Raw genomic sequence first — 19,837 nt, 5'->3', positions numbered from 1 at the left:
GTTGGACGAGCAGGTGTCGACAAGCTTTTGGTCATTTAGTTTATTTCTGTATTTCGTTTTCAATAAATGTGCTAATTTCTAAACATTTTTCTCTTTGTCATTATGGGATATTGTGTGTAGATAGGGGAGAAGAAAATATATTCAATCCATTTTGAATTCAGGTTGTAACACAGCAAAATGTGGAATAAGTCAAGGGGTAGGAATACTCTCTGAAGGCATTGTATGTACAAAAAAGTTGCTTAACGTAGAAAAAAACACACAAAATAGCAGAATTAGTCAGGAGGCCGGAAGACGTTAGCTATCCACTGCAGCGCCTCAAAACATTTTTAAAAAGAGGTGAATGTATTGACCGAAGATGAAACTTGTGATCCTTTTTTCTTGGGGTGGTCAGGTTTGCGAACAGTCTGCCCATCAACGACCCTCTGCAGACAGTGTACCAACTGATGTCTGGGAGGATGCCCGCCTCAGCCACTGTGAGTATGACCCTGTGATACCTTTTCTAATTTAATAACAGAATCACACTGCTCTCTTGTTCAGAAACTACATTTAGAGATTAAAAGCGAGTATTTAAAAAAAATGTTTTAAGTTTATTAAATTCGTTATTAATTTAAACAGGAATTTACATTTAAAGGCCCAATCTCAAAAATGAAATTGTCTTGTGTTTAATATATACTGCTCAAAAAAATAAAGGGAACACTTAAACAACACAATGTAACTCCAAGTCGATCACACTTCTGTGAAATCAAACTGTCCACTTAGGAAGCAACACTGATTGACAATAAATTTCACATGCTGTTGTGCAAATGGAATAGACAACAGGTGGAAATTATAGGCAATTAGCAAGACACCCCCAATAAAGGAGTGGTTCTGCAGGTGGTAACCACAGACCACTTCTCAGTTCCTATGCTTCCTGGCTGATGTTCTGGTCACTTTTGAATGCTGGTGGTGCTTTCACTCTAGTGGTAGCATGAGAGGGAGTCTACAACCCACACAAGTGGCTCAGGTAGTGCAGCTCATCCAGGATGGCACATCAATGCGAGCTGTGGCAAGAAGGTTTGCTGTGTCTGTCAGCGTAGTGTCCAGAGCATGGAGGCGCTACCAGGAGACAGGCCAGTACATCAGGAGACGTGGAGGAGACCGTACAGGACGTTTGGCATTTGCCAGAGAACACCAAGATTTTCCACTGGCGCCCTGTGCTCTTCACAGATGAAAGCAGGTTCACACTGAGCACATGTGACAGTCTGGAGACGCCGTGGAGAACGTTCTGCTGCCTGCAACATCCTCCAGCATGACCGGTTTGGCGGTGGGTCAGTCATGCTGTGGGGTGGCATTTCTTTGGGGGGCCGCACAGCCCTCCATGTGCTCGCCAAGAGGTAGCCTGACTGCCATTAGGTACCGAGATGAGATCCTCAGACCCCTTGTGAGACCATATGCTGGTGCGGTTGGCCCTGGATTCCTCCTAATGCAAGACAATGCTAGACCTCATGTGGCTGGAATGTGTCAGCAGTTCCTACAAGAGGAATGCATTGATGCTATGGACTGGCCCGCCCGTTCCCCAGACCGGAATCCAATTGAGCACATCTGGGACATCATGTCTCGCTCCATCCACCAACGCCACGTTGTACCACAGACTGTCCAGGAGTTGGCGGATGCTTTAGTCCAGGTCTGGGAGGAGATCCCTCAGGAGACCATCCGCCACCTCATCAGGAGCATGCCCAGGCATTGTAGGGAGGTCATACAGGCACGTGGAGGCCACACACACTACTGAGCCTCATTTTGACTTGTTTTAAGGACATTACATCAAAGTTGGATCAGCCTGTAGTGTGGTTTTCCACTTTAATTTTGAGTGTGACTCCAAATCCAGATCTCCATGGGTTGATAAATTGGGTTTCCATTGATTATTTTTGTGTGATTTTGTTGTCAGCACATTCAACTCTGTAAGGAAAAAAGTATTTAATAAGATTATTTCGTTCATTCAGATCTAGGATGTGTTATTTTAGTGTTCCCTTTATTTTTTGAGCAGTGTATATTTCCACACTATAAGGTTGGAATAATACTGTGAAATTGGGGAAATTATGACGATGCCCTTTTAGTGTAATAGCTTTTTGAAAAGGTTGCCTGAAAGTTCATTCTGTTTTGGTGGGATGGAGTTTTGGCTTGCCTGGTGACATCACCAGTTGGTAAATTAGTTAATAGACCAATAAGAGAGAATTCCAAACCTCTGTTAGATTTCAGTTTTCCATTCCCCACTCAGTCCTAGCAAAATTCTTGCATAAGAAATTGCTCTTTGCAATTTTTGTTTCTTTTGTACTTTTGTTTCTTTTGTACCATTTCAATTGAAAACAATCATAGTAAGTTACTTAATTGTTACCCAGGTATTATATGATATTAGATTAAAACAGCTGCATTGGCCCTTTAACATTAAATGTTTCAAATTAAATTGTTCTTGTAGCTTAATGAATGAACATTTTAAAGTAATAAAAAAGTGATCTTTCAGCAATGCGAAATTAAAGTTGGCTGTTCAATACTGAACTGCACTTATTGAAGAACGGATCAGAAAAGTTCATTTGGGGTCAGCACTATACTGTAAAAGTTACATAAGTGTCTCTGCAGTGCTGTGGGGATGAGAAGTGGGGCGACTGGCGCCCCCATCTGGCCATGGTGCTGTCCAACCTGACCCACACTTTGGACCTGGACACACGTACCATCACCACCATGGGAGACACTCTGGGTGAGACATCAAAGGACACGTTTATGGGCCAGAAGTTTTCCCTGACCACGTAACCTGACCATAGTTTTCTTGGTTAGGTCACATGTGGTCAGGAGAAACTGGTTCTTAATCACATTACATGCATAGGATGTATGGAGGATGTATGTTGCTGAACTCTTGTGCGCTGACAAGTGAAAATGCCATCTAAATGTTCCCTATCATGAATATAAGATTAAGATTTATCATCATAATATATAATAGTTTGTCATCAACCATGACTGTCATCATCATGAGAATTATGATGGTTATTAGGACTGGGAATTGCTAGGGACCTTAGGATATGATCACGATACTTAGGTGCCGGTACAATATGTATAGCGATCCTCATGGTACTATATCTATTGCGATTCAGTGGTGGTCAGAGCTGTTTTTAAGCTTAGGGAGGGCGATTATTTATTAATTTTATAAGCATGGACTTATTTCTATTACAGCATAATTTGGATGACTGTCATTCTTATTCCATTCACCCAGCCTAATGTAACATCGATAGATTTAGGTTACTACATGATACTCTAATTTGCCCTATACTCATCATGAGGTTGCTACAACCTAGCCTATGAATAGGGCAGTGTGCAGTGCGATTGCATCATCTGTGGATCTATTGGGGCGGTAAGCAAATTGAAGTGGATCTATGGTGTCATGTAAGGTAGAGGCGATATGATCCTTGACTAGCCTCTTAAAGCACTTCATGATGACAGAAGTGAGTGCTACGGGGCGATAGTCATTTAGTTCAGTTACCTTTGCTTTCTTGGGTACAGGAGCAATGGTGGCCATCTTGAAGCATGTGGGGACAGCAGACTGGGATAGGGAGAGATTGAATATGTCCGTAAACACTCCAGCCAGCTGGTCCAGGCATGCTCTGAGGACGCGGCTAGGGATGCCGTCTGGGCCTGCAGCCTTGTGATGGTTAACACGCTTAAATGGCTTACTCAGGTCGGCCATGGAGGAGGAGAGCCCACAGTTCTTGGTAGCAGGCCGCGTCAGTGGCGCACTGTGTTATCCTCAAAGCGGGCGAAGGTGTTTAGCTTGTCCGGAAGCAAGACGTTCGTGTCCACGACGTGACTGGTTTTCCTTTTGTAGTCCGTGATTATCTGTAGACCCTGTCACATACATCTTGTTTCTGAGCTGGTGAATTGCGACTCCACTTTGTCTCTATACTGACGTTTTGCCTGTTTGATTGCCTTACGTAGGGAATAACTACACTGTTTGTATTCAGCCATATTCCCAGTCACCTTGCCATGTTTAAATGCGATGGCTCGCACTTTCAGTTTTGCACAATTGCTGCCATCTATCCACGGTTTCTGGTTAGAGTAGGTTTTAATAGGCACAGTGGGTACAACATCTCCTATACACTTCCTGATGAACTCAGTCACCGTATATATGTATTCGTTAATGTTGTTCTCGGAGGCTACCCGGAATTGTCCTTAGCACGGGTACTTCCTGTTTTGAATTTCTGCCTCTAGGAAGGAGTTGTGATCAGATTTGTCGAAGGGAGGGCGGGGGAGGGCCTTGTAGGCATCCCATAAGTTGTACAAATTTCCTCGACTAACCTGTACCCCCACACATTGACTCTGTACCAGTACCCCCTGTATATAGCCTCATTATTGTTATTTTATTGTTACTTTTTATTTTATTTATTAATTATTTTCTTAACTTTATTTCTTGAACTGCATTGTTGGTTAAGGGCTTGTAATTAAGCATTTCACAGTAAAGTCAACACCTGTTGTATTCTGTGCATGTGACAAATAATATTTGATTTGAGAGACATTGGACTAATCAAGGTGACAGACAGTGACACATTCAATATCGCCTTGCACACTCTTGCCTGCATCTAGGTGACCTAGGGTGTAATCATTAGTCCAAACAGTTGCAGAAACACTGTTTTCCAACTAAAACGATAGTTTCTATTGGACAAATTCAGGTAGAGCTCTCCCCGTTTCATTCCGTTTGCTTCAGTTTAAGAAACGTTTTGCAACAGAATTGGCTAAATGAATACACCGCTGATCATCCACACACACAGTTCACTTTCATTGCAGCCACAGCATTACCACTTTGCTTGTGTATAATTCCTTCTTGCATCTATAGGCTCTCCTCTCAACTTTTCCCTTCGCTTGTGGACTTCAGTGCACAATAGAGGTCGACCGATTATGATTTCTCAACGCCGATACCGATTAATCGGCCGATTTATAAAAATATATATATTTTTATTATTATTTATTTATTTGTAATAATGACAATTACAACAATACTGAATGAACACTTATTTTAACTTAATATAATACATCAATAAAATCAATTTAGCCTCAAATAAATAATGAAACATGTTCAATTTGGTTTAAATAATTCAAAAACAAAGTGTTGGAGAAGAAAGTAAAAGGGCATTATGTGCCATGTAAGAAAGCTAACGTTTAAGTTCCTTGCTCAGAACATATGAAAGCTGGTGGTTCCTTTTAACATGAGTCTTCAATATTCCCAGGTAAGACGTTTTAGGTTGTAGTTATTATAGGAATTATAGGACTATTTCTCTCTATACGGTTTGTATTTCATATACCTTTGACTATTGGATGTTCTTATAGGCACTTTAGTATTGCCAGTGTAACAGTATAGCTTCCGTCCCTCTCCTCGCTCCTACCTGGGCTCGAACCAGGAACACATCGACAACAGCCACCCTCGAAGCAGCGTTACCCATGTAGAGCAAGGGAAACAACTACTCCAAGTCTGAGCGAGTGACGTTTGAAACGCTAACTAGCTAGCCATTTCATATTGATTACACCAGCCTAATCTTGGGAGTTGACAGGCTTGAAGTCATAAACAGCGCAATGCATTGCGAAGAGCCTGCTGGTGCCTACCATCACTCAGTCAGACTGCTCTATCAAATCATCGACTTAATTATAACATAATAACACACAAACACGAGCCTTAGGTCATTAATATGGTCAAATCCCGAAACTATCACGTTTATTCTTTCAGTGAAATACGGAACCATTCTGTATTTTATCTAACAGGTGGCATCCCTAAGTCTAAATATTCCTGTTACATTGCACAACCTTCAATGTTATGTCATAATTACGTAAAATTCTGGCAAATTAGTTCGCAACGAGCCTGGCGGCCCAAACTGTTGCATATACCCTGACTCTGCGTACAATGAACGGAAAAGTGGCACAATTTCACCTGGTTAATATTGCCTGCTAACCTGGATTTCTTTTAGCTAAATATGCAGGTTTAAAAATATATACTTCTGTGTATTGATTTTAAGAAAGGCATTGATGTTTATGGTTAGGTACAAGTTGGAGCAACGACTGTCCTTTTTTGCGAATGCGCACCGCATCGATTATATGCAACGCAGGACAGGCTAGGTAAACTAGTAATATCATCAACCATGTGTATTTAACTAGTGATTATGATTGATTGATTGATTGTTTTTTATAAGATAAGTTTAATGCTAGCTAGCAACTTACCTTGGCTTCTTACTGCATTTGCGTAACAGGCAGGATCCTGCCTGCATTCGCGTAACAGGCAGGAGTGCAATGTAAAGCAGGTGGTTAGAGCATTGGACTAGTTAACCGTAAGGTTGCAAGATTGAATCCCCAAGCTGACAAGGTAAAAATCTGTCGTTCTGCCCCTGAACAAGGCAGTTAACCCACCGTTCGTTCCTAGGCCGTCATTGAAAATAAGAGTGTGTTCTTAACTGACTTGCCTAGTTAAAAAAAAAGAAGAAAATTGGCAAATCGGTGGCCAAAAATACCGATTACCGATTGTTATGAAAACTTGAAATTGGCCCTAATTAATCGGCCATTCCGATTAATCTGTCGACCTCTAGTGCACAACAAAACAGCTGTTTGTGATCAGGCACAAAAACCTCTTCAAACCATAGCCGCTAACCGCTACACAGCCTATACTATACTTTCACCATTTCAATGTTATTGTCAACAAACTGAAACTAACACGTTTGTACACGGATTGGCTTGTGGGTTTACTATCACGCAGTACACTGTACAGCTAGCAGTTACACCGGCAGAAAGAGGTGGGACCAAGTCACTCAGTATTATTTGATTCACAAGCAAGACTCAAGTCACAAGGTCTGAGTCTCAAGTCGAGTCCCAAGTAGAACAGGTCAAGACTGGAGTCAAGTCCAGGTCACCCATTCTAAGAGCCAGTCAAGTTGAGTCACAAGTTTTCAAGTTGAGTCTTAAAAACAAATCTATACATGCTTGTTCAACTACAAATCTTTGTCTATTTATTGAGACTACCAGACAGCCCTTTTCATTATTTTGTCTACAACACGTTTTGATTAACCTATGTAATTGTAAAATGGGGACCTTGTAGCAGTCGTAATTGCCTGAAATCAGCAGAAGGTAAGGCAGGTTGACGTGTAGTATTTGTGATCCAATGGTGAAAGCACCAAATCATACAAAATATACAAGTAGATTTACTGAATATACACGGGCAATAGCCCAAAAGAAATAGCCTCTGTATCAGGCTTAACCTGTCCTATCTGAACGGACACCGGTAGAGGTATAGAATGTACAGACTCCCCTTGAGAAACCAAATCGAATCTGTCTAACAGGAGCTCAAACAGGTAGGCCTACAATAACATAAGCACTTGGCCCCCAGGACCATACAATTACCCAATTTGGCAATTGCAACCAATAAACTGGTTCTAAAATGTAAAAGGCAGTTTCGACATCCATTGTTACATTGGTCTTAATCAGACTTGATGATTATTGATATTTCAACACCATGCATACATGGAACAATACTTTTCTCTTATAGTGTGGAGTGTAGGACACAGCCTATTTCTATGCGCACTGGGTAGCGCGTCCTCCTATTACGCACAAAAAAATGTATAGAAACATACAGTGCATTCGGAAATTTTTCAGACCCCTTCACTTTTTCCATATTTTGTTACGTTACAGCCTTACTCTAAAATGTATTAAATAAATGTTTTCCCTCATCAATCTACACACAATACCCTATAATTACAAAGCGAAACAGGTTTTTAGACATTTTTGAAAATGTATTAACAAATAAAAACTGATACCTTATTTTGGGGCGGCAGGCCAGTAAACGAAAAGTTGCTCGATCGAATCGCTGAGCTCAAAAGTAAAAATATGTTGTTCTACCCCTGAACAAGGCAGTTAACCCACTGTTCCCCCAGTAGGCCATCATTGTAAATAAAAATGTGTTCTTAAATGACTTGCCTAGTTAAATACATTTAAAAAAATGTACGGTTGAAGTCGGAAGTTTACATACACCTTAGCCAAATACATTTCAACTCAGTTTTTCACAATTCCTGACATGTAATCTTAGTAAAAATTCCCTGTCTTAGGTCAGTTAGGATCACCACTTTATTAAGAATGTGAAATGTCAGAATAATAGTAGAGAGAAGGATTTATTTCGGCTTTTATTTCTTTCATCACATTCCCAGTGGGTCAGAAGTTTACATTCATTCAATTAGTATTTGGTAGCATTGCCTTTTAACCTGTCTGGGCGAGGTGGGATGCTTGTCACCCTAGTCAACAGCCAGTGGAATCGCGTGGCGCACAATACAAATACCTCAAAGTAAGCGAAGTACAGCAGCTCTGGTTGTGAGTGGTCAGCCTGGGAACAGTGAGACTGAGAAGCGCGTTCAGTGTTTGAACGGATACAACGTCTCCCGGTTGGAATATTATCCCTATATTACGAGAAAAATCGCATAAAAATTGATTTTAAACAGCGTTTGACATGCTTCGAAGTACGGTAATGGAATATTTTGACATTTTTTGTCACGATACGCGCCGGCGCGTCAACCTTCGGATAGTGTCTTGAACGCAAGAACAAAACGCAGCTATTTGGATACAACTATGGATTATTTGGAACCAAAACAACATTGGTTGTTGAAGTAGAAATCCTGGGAGTGCATTCTGACGAAGAACAGCAAAGGTAATCCAATTTTTCTTATAGCAAATCTGAGTTTGGTGGGTGTCAAAATAGCTAGCCATGATGGCCAGGCTATCTACTCAGAATATTGCAAAATGTGCTTTCACCGAAAAGCTATTTTAAAATCGGATACCGCAATTGCGTAAAGGAGTTCTGTATCTATAATTGTTAAAATAATTAGTTTTTTGTAAACGTTTATCGTGAGTAATTTAGTAAATTCACCGGAAGTTTTCGGTGGGTATGCTAGTTCTGAACAAAACATGCTAATGTTAAAAGCTGGTTTTTGATATAAATATGAACTTGATTGAACAAAACATGCATGTGTTGTATAACATAATGTCCTCGGAGTGTCATCTGATGAAGATCATCAAAGGTTAGTGCTGCATTTAGCTGTGGTTTTGTTTTTTGTGACATATATGCTAGCTTGAAAAATGGGTGTGTGATTATTTCTGGCTGGGTACTCTCCTGACATAATCTAATATTTTGCTTTCGTTGTAAAGCCTTTTTGAAATCGGACAATGTGGTTAGATAAAGGAGAGTTGTCTTTAAAATGGTGTAAAATAGTCATATGTTTGAAAAATTGAAGTTTTCGGATTTTTGAGGTATTTGTAATTCGCGCCACTCTATACCATTGGATATTGGTGAGGCATTCCCCTAGCGGAACGTCTGTCCCTAACAGGTTAAATCGGGTACGTTTTTTATCCGGCCGTGCAAATACTGCCCCCTAGCCCCAACAGGTTTGTTTAACTTGGGTCAAACGTTTTGGGTAGCCTTCCACAAGCTTCCCACAATAAGTTGGGTGAATTTTGGCCTATTCCTCCTGACATGAGAAGATTCTCTGGTCTGATGAAACCAAGGTTGAACTCATTGGCCTGAATGCGAAGCGTTACGTCTGGAGGAAACCTGACACCATCCCTATGGTGAAGCATGGTGGTGGAAGCATCATGCTGTGGGGATGTTTTTCAGCAGCAGGGACTGGGACACTATTCAAGATGGAGGGAAAGCTGAATGGAGCATTACATTTTACATTACATTTAAGTCATTTAGCAGACGCTCTTATCCAGAGCGACTTACAAATTGGTGCATTCACCTTATGATATCCAGTGGAACAACCACTTTACAATAGTGCATCCAAATCTTTTAGGGGGTGGTTAGAAGGATTACTTTATCCTATCCCAGGTATTCCTTAAAGAGGTGGGGTTTCAGGTGTCTCCGGAAGGTGGTGATTGACTCCGCTGTCCTGGCGTCGTGAGGGAGCTTGTTCCACCATAGGGGTGCCAGAGCAGCGAACAGTTTTGACTGGGCTGAGCGGGAACTGTGCTTCCTCAGAGGTAGGGGGGCCAGCAGGCCAGAGGTGGATGAGCGCAGTGCCCTTGTTTGGGTGTAGGGACTGATCAGAGCCTGAAGGTACGGAGGTGCCGTTCCCCTCACGGCTCCGTAGGCAAGCACCATGGTCTTGTAGCGGATGCGAGCTTCAACTGGAAGCCAGTGGAGAGAGCGGAGGAGCGGGGTGACGTGAGAGAACTTGGGAAGGTTGAACACCAGACGGGCTGCGGCGTTCTGGATGAGTTGTAGGGGTTTAATGGCACAGGCAGGGAGCCCAGCCAACAGCGAGTTGCAGTAATCCAGACGGGAGATGACAAGTGCCTGGATTAGGACCTGCGCCGCTTCCTGTGTGAGGCAGGGTCGTACTCTGCGAATGTTGTAGAGCATGAACCTACAGGATCGGGTCACCGCCTTGATGTTAGTGGAGAACGACAGGGTGTTGTCCAGGGTCACGCCAAGGTTCTTAGCACTCTGGGAGGAGGACACAATGGAGTTGTCAACCGTGATGGCGAGAAAAGCAGCTCCGTCTTGCCGGGGTTCAGCTTGAGGTGGTGATCCATCATCCACACTGATATGTCTGCCAGACATGCAGAGATGCGATTCGCCACCTGGTTATAAGAAGGGGGAAATGAGAAGATTAATTGAGTGTCGTCTGCATAGCAATGATAGGAGAGACCATGTGAGGATATGACAGAGCCAAGTGACTTGGTGTATAGCGAGAATAGGAGAGGGCCTAGAACAGAGCCCTGGGGTACACCAGTGGTGAGAGCACGTGGTGCGGAGACAGATTCTCGCCACGCCACCTGGTAGGAGCGACCTGTCAGGTAGGACGCAATCCAAGCGTGGGCCGCGCCGGAGATGCCCAACTCGGAGAGGGTGGAGAGGAGGATCTGGTGGTTCACAGTATCAAAGGCAGCAGATAGGTCTAGAAGGATGAGAGCAGAGGAGAGAGAGTTAGCTTTAGCAGTGCGGAGAGCCTCCGTGACGCAGAGAAGAGCAGTCTCAGTTGAATGACCAGTCTTGAAACCTGACTGATTTGGATCAAGAAGGTCATTCTGAAAGAGATAGCAAGAGAGCTGGCCAAGGACGGCACGTTCAAGAGTTTTGGAGAGAAAAGAAGGGATACTGGTCTGTAGTTGTTGACATCGGAGGGATCGAGTGTAGGTTTTTTCAGAAGGGGTGCAACTCTCGCTCTCTTGAAGACGGAAGGGACGTAGCCAGCGGTCAAGGATGAGCGAGATGAGGTAAGGGAGAAGGTCTCCGGAAATGGTCTGGAGAAGGGAGGAGGGGATAGGGTCAAGCGGGCAGGTTGTTGGGCGGCCGGCCGTCACAAGACGCGAGATTTCATCTGGAGAGGAGGGAGAAAGAGGTCAAAGCACAGGGTAGGGCAGTGTGAGCAGGACCAGCGGTGTCGTTTGACTTAACAAACGAGGATCGGATGTCGTCGACCTTCTTTTCAAAATGGTTGACGAAGTCATCCGCAGAGAGGGAGGAGGGGGGGGGAGGATTCAGGAGGGAGGAGAAGGTGGCAAAGAGCTTCCTAGGGTTATAGGCAGATGCTTGGAATTTAGAGTGGTAGAAAGTGGCTTTAGCAGCAGAAACAGAAGAGGAAAATGTGGAGAGGAGGGAGTGAAAGGATGCCAGGTCCGCAGGGAGGCGAGTTTTCCTCCATTTCCGCTCGGCTGCCCGGAGCCCTGTTCTGTGAGCTCGCAATGAATCGTCGCGCCACGGAGCAGGAGGGGAGGACCGAGCCGGCCTGGAGGATAGGGGACATAGAGAGTCAAAGGATGCAGAAAGGGAGGAGAGGAGGTTTGAGGAGGCAGAATCAGGAGATAGGTTGGAGAAGGTTTGAGCAGAGGGAAGAGATGATAGGATGGAAGAGGAGAGAGTAGCGGGAGAGAGAGAGCGAAGGTTGCGACGGCGCAATACCATCCGAGTAGGGGCAGAGTGAGAAGTGTTGGAGGAGAGCGAGAGGGAAAAGGATACAAGGTAGTGGTCGGAGACTTGGAGGGGAGTTGCAATGAGATTAGTGGAAGAACAGCATCTAGTAAAGATGAGGTCAAGCGTATTGCCTGCCTTGTGAGTAGGGGGGGAAGGTGAGAGGGTGAGGTCAAAAGAGGAGAGGAGTGGAAAGAAGGAGGCAGAGAGAGGAATGAGTCAAAGGTAGACGTGGGGAGGTTAAAGTCACCCAGAACTGTGAGAGGTGAGCCATCCTCAGGAAAGGAACTTATCAAGGCGTCAAGCTCATTGATGAACTCTCCAAGGGAACCTGGAGGGCGATAAATGATAAGGATGTTAAGCTTGAAAGGGCTGGTAACTGTGACAGCATGGAATTCAAAGGAGGCGATAGACAGATGGGTCAGGGGAGAAAGAGAGAATGTCCACTTGGGAGAGATGAGGATTCCAGTGCCACCACCCCGCTGGCCAGATGCTCTCGGGGTATGCGAGAACACGTGGGCAGACGAGGAGAGAGTAGCAGTGTTATCTGTGGTAATCCATGTTTCCGTCAGCACCAAGAAGTCGAGCAAAGTACAGAGATCCTTAATGAAAACCTGCTCCAGAGCGTTCAGGACCTCAGACTGGGGCGAAGGTTCACCTTCCAACAGGACAACGCAGGAGTGGTTTCTGTCCTTGAGTGGCCCAGCCAGAGCCTGGACTTGAAACCGATCGAACATCTCTGGAGAGACCTGAAAATAGCTGTGCAGTGACTCTCCCCATCCAACCTGACAGAGCTTGAAAGGATCGGCAGAGAAGAATGGGAGAAGCTCCCCAAATACAGGTATGCCAAGCTTGTAGCGTCATACCCAAGAAGACTCAAGGCTGTAATCGCTGCAAAAAAATGCTTCAACAAAGTACTGAGTAAAAGATCTGAATACATATGTAAATATATTTAAATTTGCAAAAAATTTGAAAAAAACAGTTTTTGCTCTGTCATTATGCGGTATTGTGTGTAGATTGAAGGGAAAAAATGATTTAATAAATGTTATAATAATACTGGAAAATGTGGGGGGAAAAGCGTCTGAATACTTTCCGAATGCACTGTAGGAGACAGACACAAGGAACTCTGACATAACACAGAAAATATGAACAAAGGAAACCATACATTGAATCAAATGAACAAAACTTCTAACTCATGAGTCTTGCTAACATTCATGTGCACTATAAACATTGCGTCCACTCATAGCAGGCTAATAAATGGTTGGCTAAATTAAAATATATCGTATGCCTATTAAACATGAAACAAATGTCTGTGTTGCAATAAACTGTATGGGGATGGAATGATGAAATGCTCCAGAAGACATAATTTCTGTGTACCTATGGAAGGGGGTGAGAACCATGATCATCCTAGGTTTTGTATTGATGTCAATGTACCCAGAGAACTGAAAATAGCTGTTCTCCGGCTACACCATGGTGATACCATAGAGGGTGCTGTTGAGGCTACTGTAGACCTTCATTGCAAAACGGTGTGTTTTAATCAGATATTTGGTGATGTGAATATACACTAATATATACAAAAGTATGTGGACAAATTTAGTGGATTCGGCTATTTTATAAAATCGAGTACACAGCCATGCAATCTCCATCGACAAACATTGGCAGTAGAATGGCCTTACTGAAGTGACTTTCAACGTGGTACCATCATAGGATGCCACCTTTCCAACAAGTCAGTTTGTCAAATTTCTGCCCTGCTAGAGCTGTTCCGGTAAACTGTAAGTGCTGTTATTGTGAGGTGGAAATGTCTAGGAGCAACAACAGCTCAGCCGCGAAGTGGTAGGCCAGACAAGCTCAAAGACCGGGACCGCCGAGTGCTGAAGCGCATTCACAACCGAGTTCCAAACTGTCTCTGGAAGCAACGTCAGCACAAGAACTGTTCGTCGGGAGCTTCAAGCAATGGGTTTCCATGGCCGAGCAGCCGCACACAAGCATAAGATCCCCATGTGCAATGCCAAGCGTCGGCTGGTGTGATGTAAAGCTCGTCGTCATTGGGGACTTGAGCAGTGGAAATGCGTTCTCTGGAGTGATGAATCGCACTTCATCTGGCAGTCTGACAGACAAATCTGGTTTTGGTGGATGCTAGGAGAACACTACCTGCCCAATGCGTAGTGCCAACTGTAAAGGAGGAGGAATAATGTTCTGTGGCTGTTTTTTATGGTTCGGGCTAGGCCCCTTAGTTCCAGTGAAGGGAAATCCTAACATTACAGCATACTTTGATATTCTAGACGATTCTGAACTTTGTGGCAACAGTTTGGGAAAGGCCCCTTCCTGTTTCATCATGATAATGCCCCTGTGCACAAAGCGATGTCTAACCCCATCGAACGCCTTTACTATGATTTGGAACGCTGACTGCGAGCCAGGCCTAATCGGCCAACATCAGTGCCCGACCTCACTAATGATCTTGTAGCTGAATGGAAGCAAGTCCCCGCAGCAATGTTCCAACATCTAGTGCAAAGCCTTCCCAGAAGAGTGGAGGCTGTTATATCAGCAATGTTCCAACATCTAGTGGAAAGCCTTCACAGAAGAGTGGTGGCTGTTACAGCAGCAAATGAGCGACCGACTCCATGATTTTGGAATGAGATGTTCGACGAGCAGCTGTCCACATACTTTTGGTAGTGTAGTGAATTTAATATAACTTTTAATGTTTCACTTTTTATTTCTCTTAAATTCACTGAGTAGAATGGTCATCTTCTGAGGAGCCTCCATTGTTGCCATTTGATTTTGTGATTTGATGTTCCAAACATATTGCTCACTATATGTCTGCTGCAGAGGCAAGAGCCATAATAAACAAGTTTTGATCAGTCATGAAAATAAAAAGCGCTGAAAACATGTTGGCGTACTATAATTTTGTGTTGTTGTAAAGATGGAGACCAAGCTATAGGATGAAAAATACCAGCATATTAACGCAGGTACACCCGACTAGCGCTAGCTAATGCTACCTTTTTACAAATCAATACTTGGAGTCCAAAGTATCTATATGATATTGGTCAAAGTAATATTGCGATATGTAACTATTGTTTTTTTTCCCCACCCATCACTAATGGTTATGATGTTGATGACAAACTATATATTATGATAATAAATGCAATATAACTACCTGCTGCAATCCTGACCGAAAACAGTCAGAACATAGTTCTGCGATATTCATAAATTGAGTTGAATTTGAGGTACAATCAGGCTCTTTTCACCATCGATTGACGTGTGTTACAGCTTCCAAGGGGCTAATCGATGCGGCCCACTTCTGTTACCTGATGGCCCAGGTTGGTTTGGGGGTGTTCACCAAAAAGAGCACCAAAATGGTTCTAATCGGCTCAAACCACAGGTTAGACATCTGCTGCTCTGTCCCTTTCTCACTTGTTGGCTGTTGTGGAAATGTCTTGCCTACTACTTAAACTGCTTACTGTGTAGTAATCAGACTACATACTACATATTGCGTTGATTCCCGCCATTCGATAATTTGGGAACAGCATGTCCCCTCAGCTGATTATCAGCTGTTGTCAAACACATTTGACGCTCAAAAGACTATTCTCTTCCTCAATGGTGTACAGTGAATTCTACTAGATGAATAGCTAAAATGAGTATGACATCCTGGCATTTAACACATACTCAATTTTTGAAATTTCACAATGTAAAACAATCTTTTTTCACATACACAAAATGCCTATTATTTAGAATGCAAGTATGGATATTTGGACACGGACAGTCAGTTTTCTCACTCTCTCTCACACACTCACCTCTGCTCTGCTTTCGCTGCCACACTGTGGAACAAACTCAAAGGCATATAATCTTACATAGAAATATGAACTTTCATGCATATGGCATACAAAGGCTTTGATGACCTCTTTCTCGCTAGTCTATCGTTCTTCCAGTTTGCGTCTAACGAAGCGATCCAGAGGACGGAGGCCTATGAGTATGCCCAGTCTCTGGGCTCCCAGCCTTGCTCCCTGCCCAACTTCCAGGTGAGTACACACACATATCAAATATCTGAACTTGAGCACACACCATAGACATAGCTCCTGAACCTTTCCCCCTATGATCTTACAGAAATGGACTGAATGGTCATCTAGAGATGCTGTATAGCATGGCAGTAACTGCATAGAAATGTCTTCTAGTCATTCTATTTCTATGAGTAGTGCTGATCCCCGAATTTAAGTAAAACCCTGATGTGAAGTGCTGAAACACATTGGTTTTATCATTGAAGAAGCATTTTGATCAACTTCCACTGCCCTCCAAGAGATGTTGAATTTTCTCTTCACTCCTAATGTAAGTGAATGTGCCCAGCCTCTGTGCGATGAAATCAGCTATCATGACCTTTTCCCTTTCCTCCTCCTGTCTCTCTCTCTAGGTGTTCAAGCTGATCTATGCGTGTCGCCTGGCCGAGGCCGGCCTGTGTGCTCAGGCCTTCCATTACTGTGAGGTTATCTCCAGGAGCGTGCTCATGCAGCCGTCCTACCACTCTCCTGTGTTCACCAGTCAGCTGATACAGGTAGACACACACATGTGCGTGCACACACACCCACATACGATCGCTCTCACAACACACACAAGCGCACTGTCAGCACACACGTACTTACTCATACTTTCACACAAATACAAGCGCGCACGCACGCACGCACGCACGCGCGCGCACACACACACACACACACACACACCATTTAGCAGACGCTCTTATCCAGAGCAACTTACAGTAGTGAATGCATACATTTCATTTCATGCATTTATTTTTATTTTTTTTACATTTTTGTACTGGCCCCCCGTGGGAATCGAACCCACAACCCTGGCGTTGCACACACCATGCTGGCGTTGCAAACACCATGCTCTACCAACTGAGCCAAAGGGAAGCATTAATACACACAGAGTCTCTCTCACTCTCTCACTTACTCTCTCACTCACTCTCACACACACACCTATCTCTTAGGTGTTGATTGTTACTATGTGTGAGAATTTTGAATGTCTGGTCTGCTGTTAATTGTAGATGTCTGAGAAGATGCGATTCTTCGATCCACAACTGAAGGAGAAGGCAGATCAGGAGCTCTTCAACGAGCCAGAGTGGCTGATTAATCTGAGACAGCTGGATGGACAGATGAGGGTGTGTGTGTTTATTAATGTACATGAGAAGCCTATTCATGTTGTTGTAGGTGTGTCTGTAACTGACTGAGCTGTTCTTTTTTTCCCCCATAGACTGGAGTGATTGCATACAATGCAGACAGGGATACTCCTCAACAGTATGACTGCAGCACCCCCAATTCTGAGTTAGACCAGACCAGCCCGCCTGAGCCATATGCCCAGCCTCTGGACATGGTTGGCCACACCTCTGACAACCCTCTGATGACATCACTCATGCCCGGACCGCCTCAGCAAGGGGTGCAGCTGATGCCTCCAGGTGAGCAACAAGCCCACCTTGTAACATGATAGGTGTGTGTTTGTTCATGTACGTTTTAGATCTTGTTGACTCCTTAATCAATGCAATGACCACTGTCCCAAAGCAGTTCACAAATCTAAGCAGCCACCACTAAACACAAACTTTCTCCTCCCATCTAGCTCCCCCAACTATCCTCCAGGACGGAATGGTCTCCCAGCCGCCACACCCCAACGAGGGGGTCCAGTTCTACCCAGTACCCCCCAGTCTCCCTGGACCACCTGGCCAGATCCCCTTATCAGGGTTCCCTCCCCAAGGCTCTGGCTTTGTGCAACCTTACCAACCCCAGCAGCCCCAACCGGACAAAAAGGACATGTTTCCTGGAGCCCAGCACCAGCAGATGGCGCCACCACAGCATCAGCAACAGATGATGCCCCCGCAAATGCAGCAGCCACAAAAGATGCCCTCTGACGATTATCAGCCGACGGGTCCACCGGAACTACAGCCTCCTCCCATGTCCACCTCTCCACAGAGGAACACCTTCACGCCTCAGATGGACTTCTATGACCAAATGGCTCACATGGTGTGTGTGTGTTACGTGCATTCAGCCTTGTTGGAATAGTTTGAGGAGATAAGCTGATGTCACTAACTCTTGTCTTGTTTGCACAGGGCCCAGGAAGAAGATCCAGGACTACTTCACAGTCCTCAATGCACATGGTAGGGTGTGTGCATGCTTGTGTGTCAGGTCTCTGTTACCTTTGGCAGTGTGTGTGCATGTGTTTGTCTGACTGGTTCTGTTTTGTCTGCAGCAGCCTCCAGGTCGCCGCTCCCGCACCATGTCGGAATCTTCCACACACTCTGGAGGACGAGAGAGGAGCAACTCGGCAGCCAAGCAGTCCTCTCCGCCTCCACCCTCCATCCCTGAGCAGGCCAAGAAGGACTCGCCTAAAAAGGTTATGCAGACACACACACACACACACTACGTATTGTGTCCCTTTCACACACAATCCCACACACAACACAGTTACTTTTTATTATTACCCCAATGGCCTTGTGGTTAGAGTGTCCATCCTGAGATTGGAATGTTGTGAGTTCAGCATTAAGGAGATAGATTGTGGGTAAGGCCCTGTGATAGACTAGCGTCCTGTCCAGGGGGTGTACTTGTACATCAAGCTGCCTCACGCTACAGAAACAGGAGATAGGGCAGGAGTCTATGTGCCATTCCGGCTGGTATAAGCCAAGTCTCATGCAAGGCTACTTACTTACTTAAAACTACTACTACTTTGAATTTTGTAGCTATCAATTGTCCCGTTAGCAATCGCCCAGATTAGCTCTTTTTATATAGGCTACTTATAGTAATTATTGATATCAGCAAAATGTCTTTGGTTGGCGTCGATAATTTTCGGTTTTCATTTCAGCTCTTACACATACACATATATAAATGCTCTTTATTTCTGTAACCATTTCTGATTTTATTTTTCTCTCTCTCAGGGAGGGGGGGGTGGGGGTGGCGGTTGGCTCAACTGGCTCTATAGGAAGGGGAAGAATGAAGCCCACCTTCCGGATGACAAGAACAAATCTGTAAGTCAACTCTTCGACACTCCTTGTTTTCCAGTCATTTTTGTACATACTCTTCCTTACTACTCTACTGAATCCTGTCTGTAAAAGCTCACAGTTTATACATGGCAGTGTGGTCAGTATGTGTGTGTATTGGAAATGGTGAGTGGCTTCAGTTAACTGGTCTGTTCTGTCAGATTGTCTGGGACGAGAAGAAACAGAAATGGGTCAACTTGGATGAGCCAGAGGAGGAGGTAAGTTTTTATGATTAGCCATTATGATTAGCATGTCTATATGTATTGTTGTTTTTATTAGTCCTAATTAGGGATGTTAACGGTTATCTGTTAATCGGTAGCCGGCAAAACTTAATTTGACCGGTCATGCTTATCGGTCTATAGGTTAATTTGCATAATTTAGTGGTTTAAATTGCAGCGTGTATTTTCTGTTAGTCCTCATGCATCTTATTTATCATACGCGTACAGCTACAGAGCCTAGTTTGAAGAGCAGAATAGCCTATCTCCTGTCAGACAGCGCAACAGCAGCTCCTCAAAAAGCTGCTACTGGAGTGAAATGTATGCTTTTATAAGCCCAGTCACTGCGCAACAAATAACAATTGTAAATGCAATCACATGTTAAACTTTGCAATGTGAGTTTGAGGCAGTATAATTGTTTGAAACCTATTTTACTTTACTTCAAATAATGAAGCATGTCTTACCTTGCTTCAAAGTAGCCTAGCCAAAATCCATCTATCAAAAAGTTATAAAGACTTCTACTTTCCAATGGCACAATCCTGGTCATATTAGCAACTCGACCTAGTTGTAACATCTTTAGATTCCCGCTCTTTCTAAGTTTCTAACAGATTTTCATCTCTGTCACATATGGAACCGCTCGCATTAGGTGCTCTGTTTAGA

The 19,837-nt window shown here is 43.9% G+C and overlaps 1 protein-coding gene across 3 annotated transcripts in view; it reads left to right on the top strand.

The window, feature by feature from the left end:
• The window catches only part of sec16a (SEC16 homolog A, endoplasmic reticulum export factor), a 78,914-nt gene that overhangs the window by 50,061 nt on the left and 9,016 nt on the right, over positions 1-19,837 (top strand). For all 3 annotated transcript variants that reach the window (XM_029708481.1, XM_029708478.1, XM_029708479.1), the window contains exons 12-23: positions 392-473; positions 2,614-2,731; positions 15,221-15,332; positions 15,864-15,969; positions 16,356-16,496; positions 16,986-17,099; positions 17,192-17,393; positions 17,552-17,952; positions 18,039-18,086; positions 18,179-18,322; positions 18,861-18,950; positions 19,124-19,180. In XM_029708481.1, coding sequence (XP_029564341.1) covers positions 392-473; positions 2,614-2,731; positions 15,221-15,332; positions 15,864-15,969; positions 16,356-16,496; positions 16,986-17,099; positions 17,192-17,393; positions 17,552-17,952; positions 18,039-18,086; positions 18,179-18,322; positions 18,861-18,950; positions 19,124-19,180 — 1,615 coding nt within the window. The remainder of the gene's footprint in view (positions 1-391; positions 474-2,613; positions 2,732-15,220; positions 15,333-15,863; positions 15,970-16,355; positions 16,497-16,985; positions 17,100-17,191; positions 17,394-17,551; positions 17,953-18,038; positions 18,087-18,178; positions 18,323-18,860; positions 18,951-19,123; positions 19,181-19,837) is intronic.

This window comes from Salmo trutta, chromosome 23 (assembly GCF_901001165.1).
Source record: "Salmo trutta chromosome 23, fSalTru1.1, whole genome shotgun sequence".
Classification (NCBI taxonomy): Eukaryota; Metazoa; Chordata; class Actinopteri; order Salmoniformes; family Salmonidae; genus Salmo; species Salmo trutta.
This window is presented reverse-complemented; position numbering and strand designations above follow the sequence as displayed.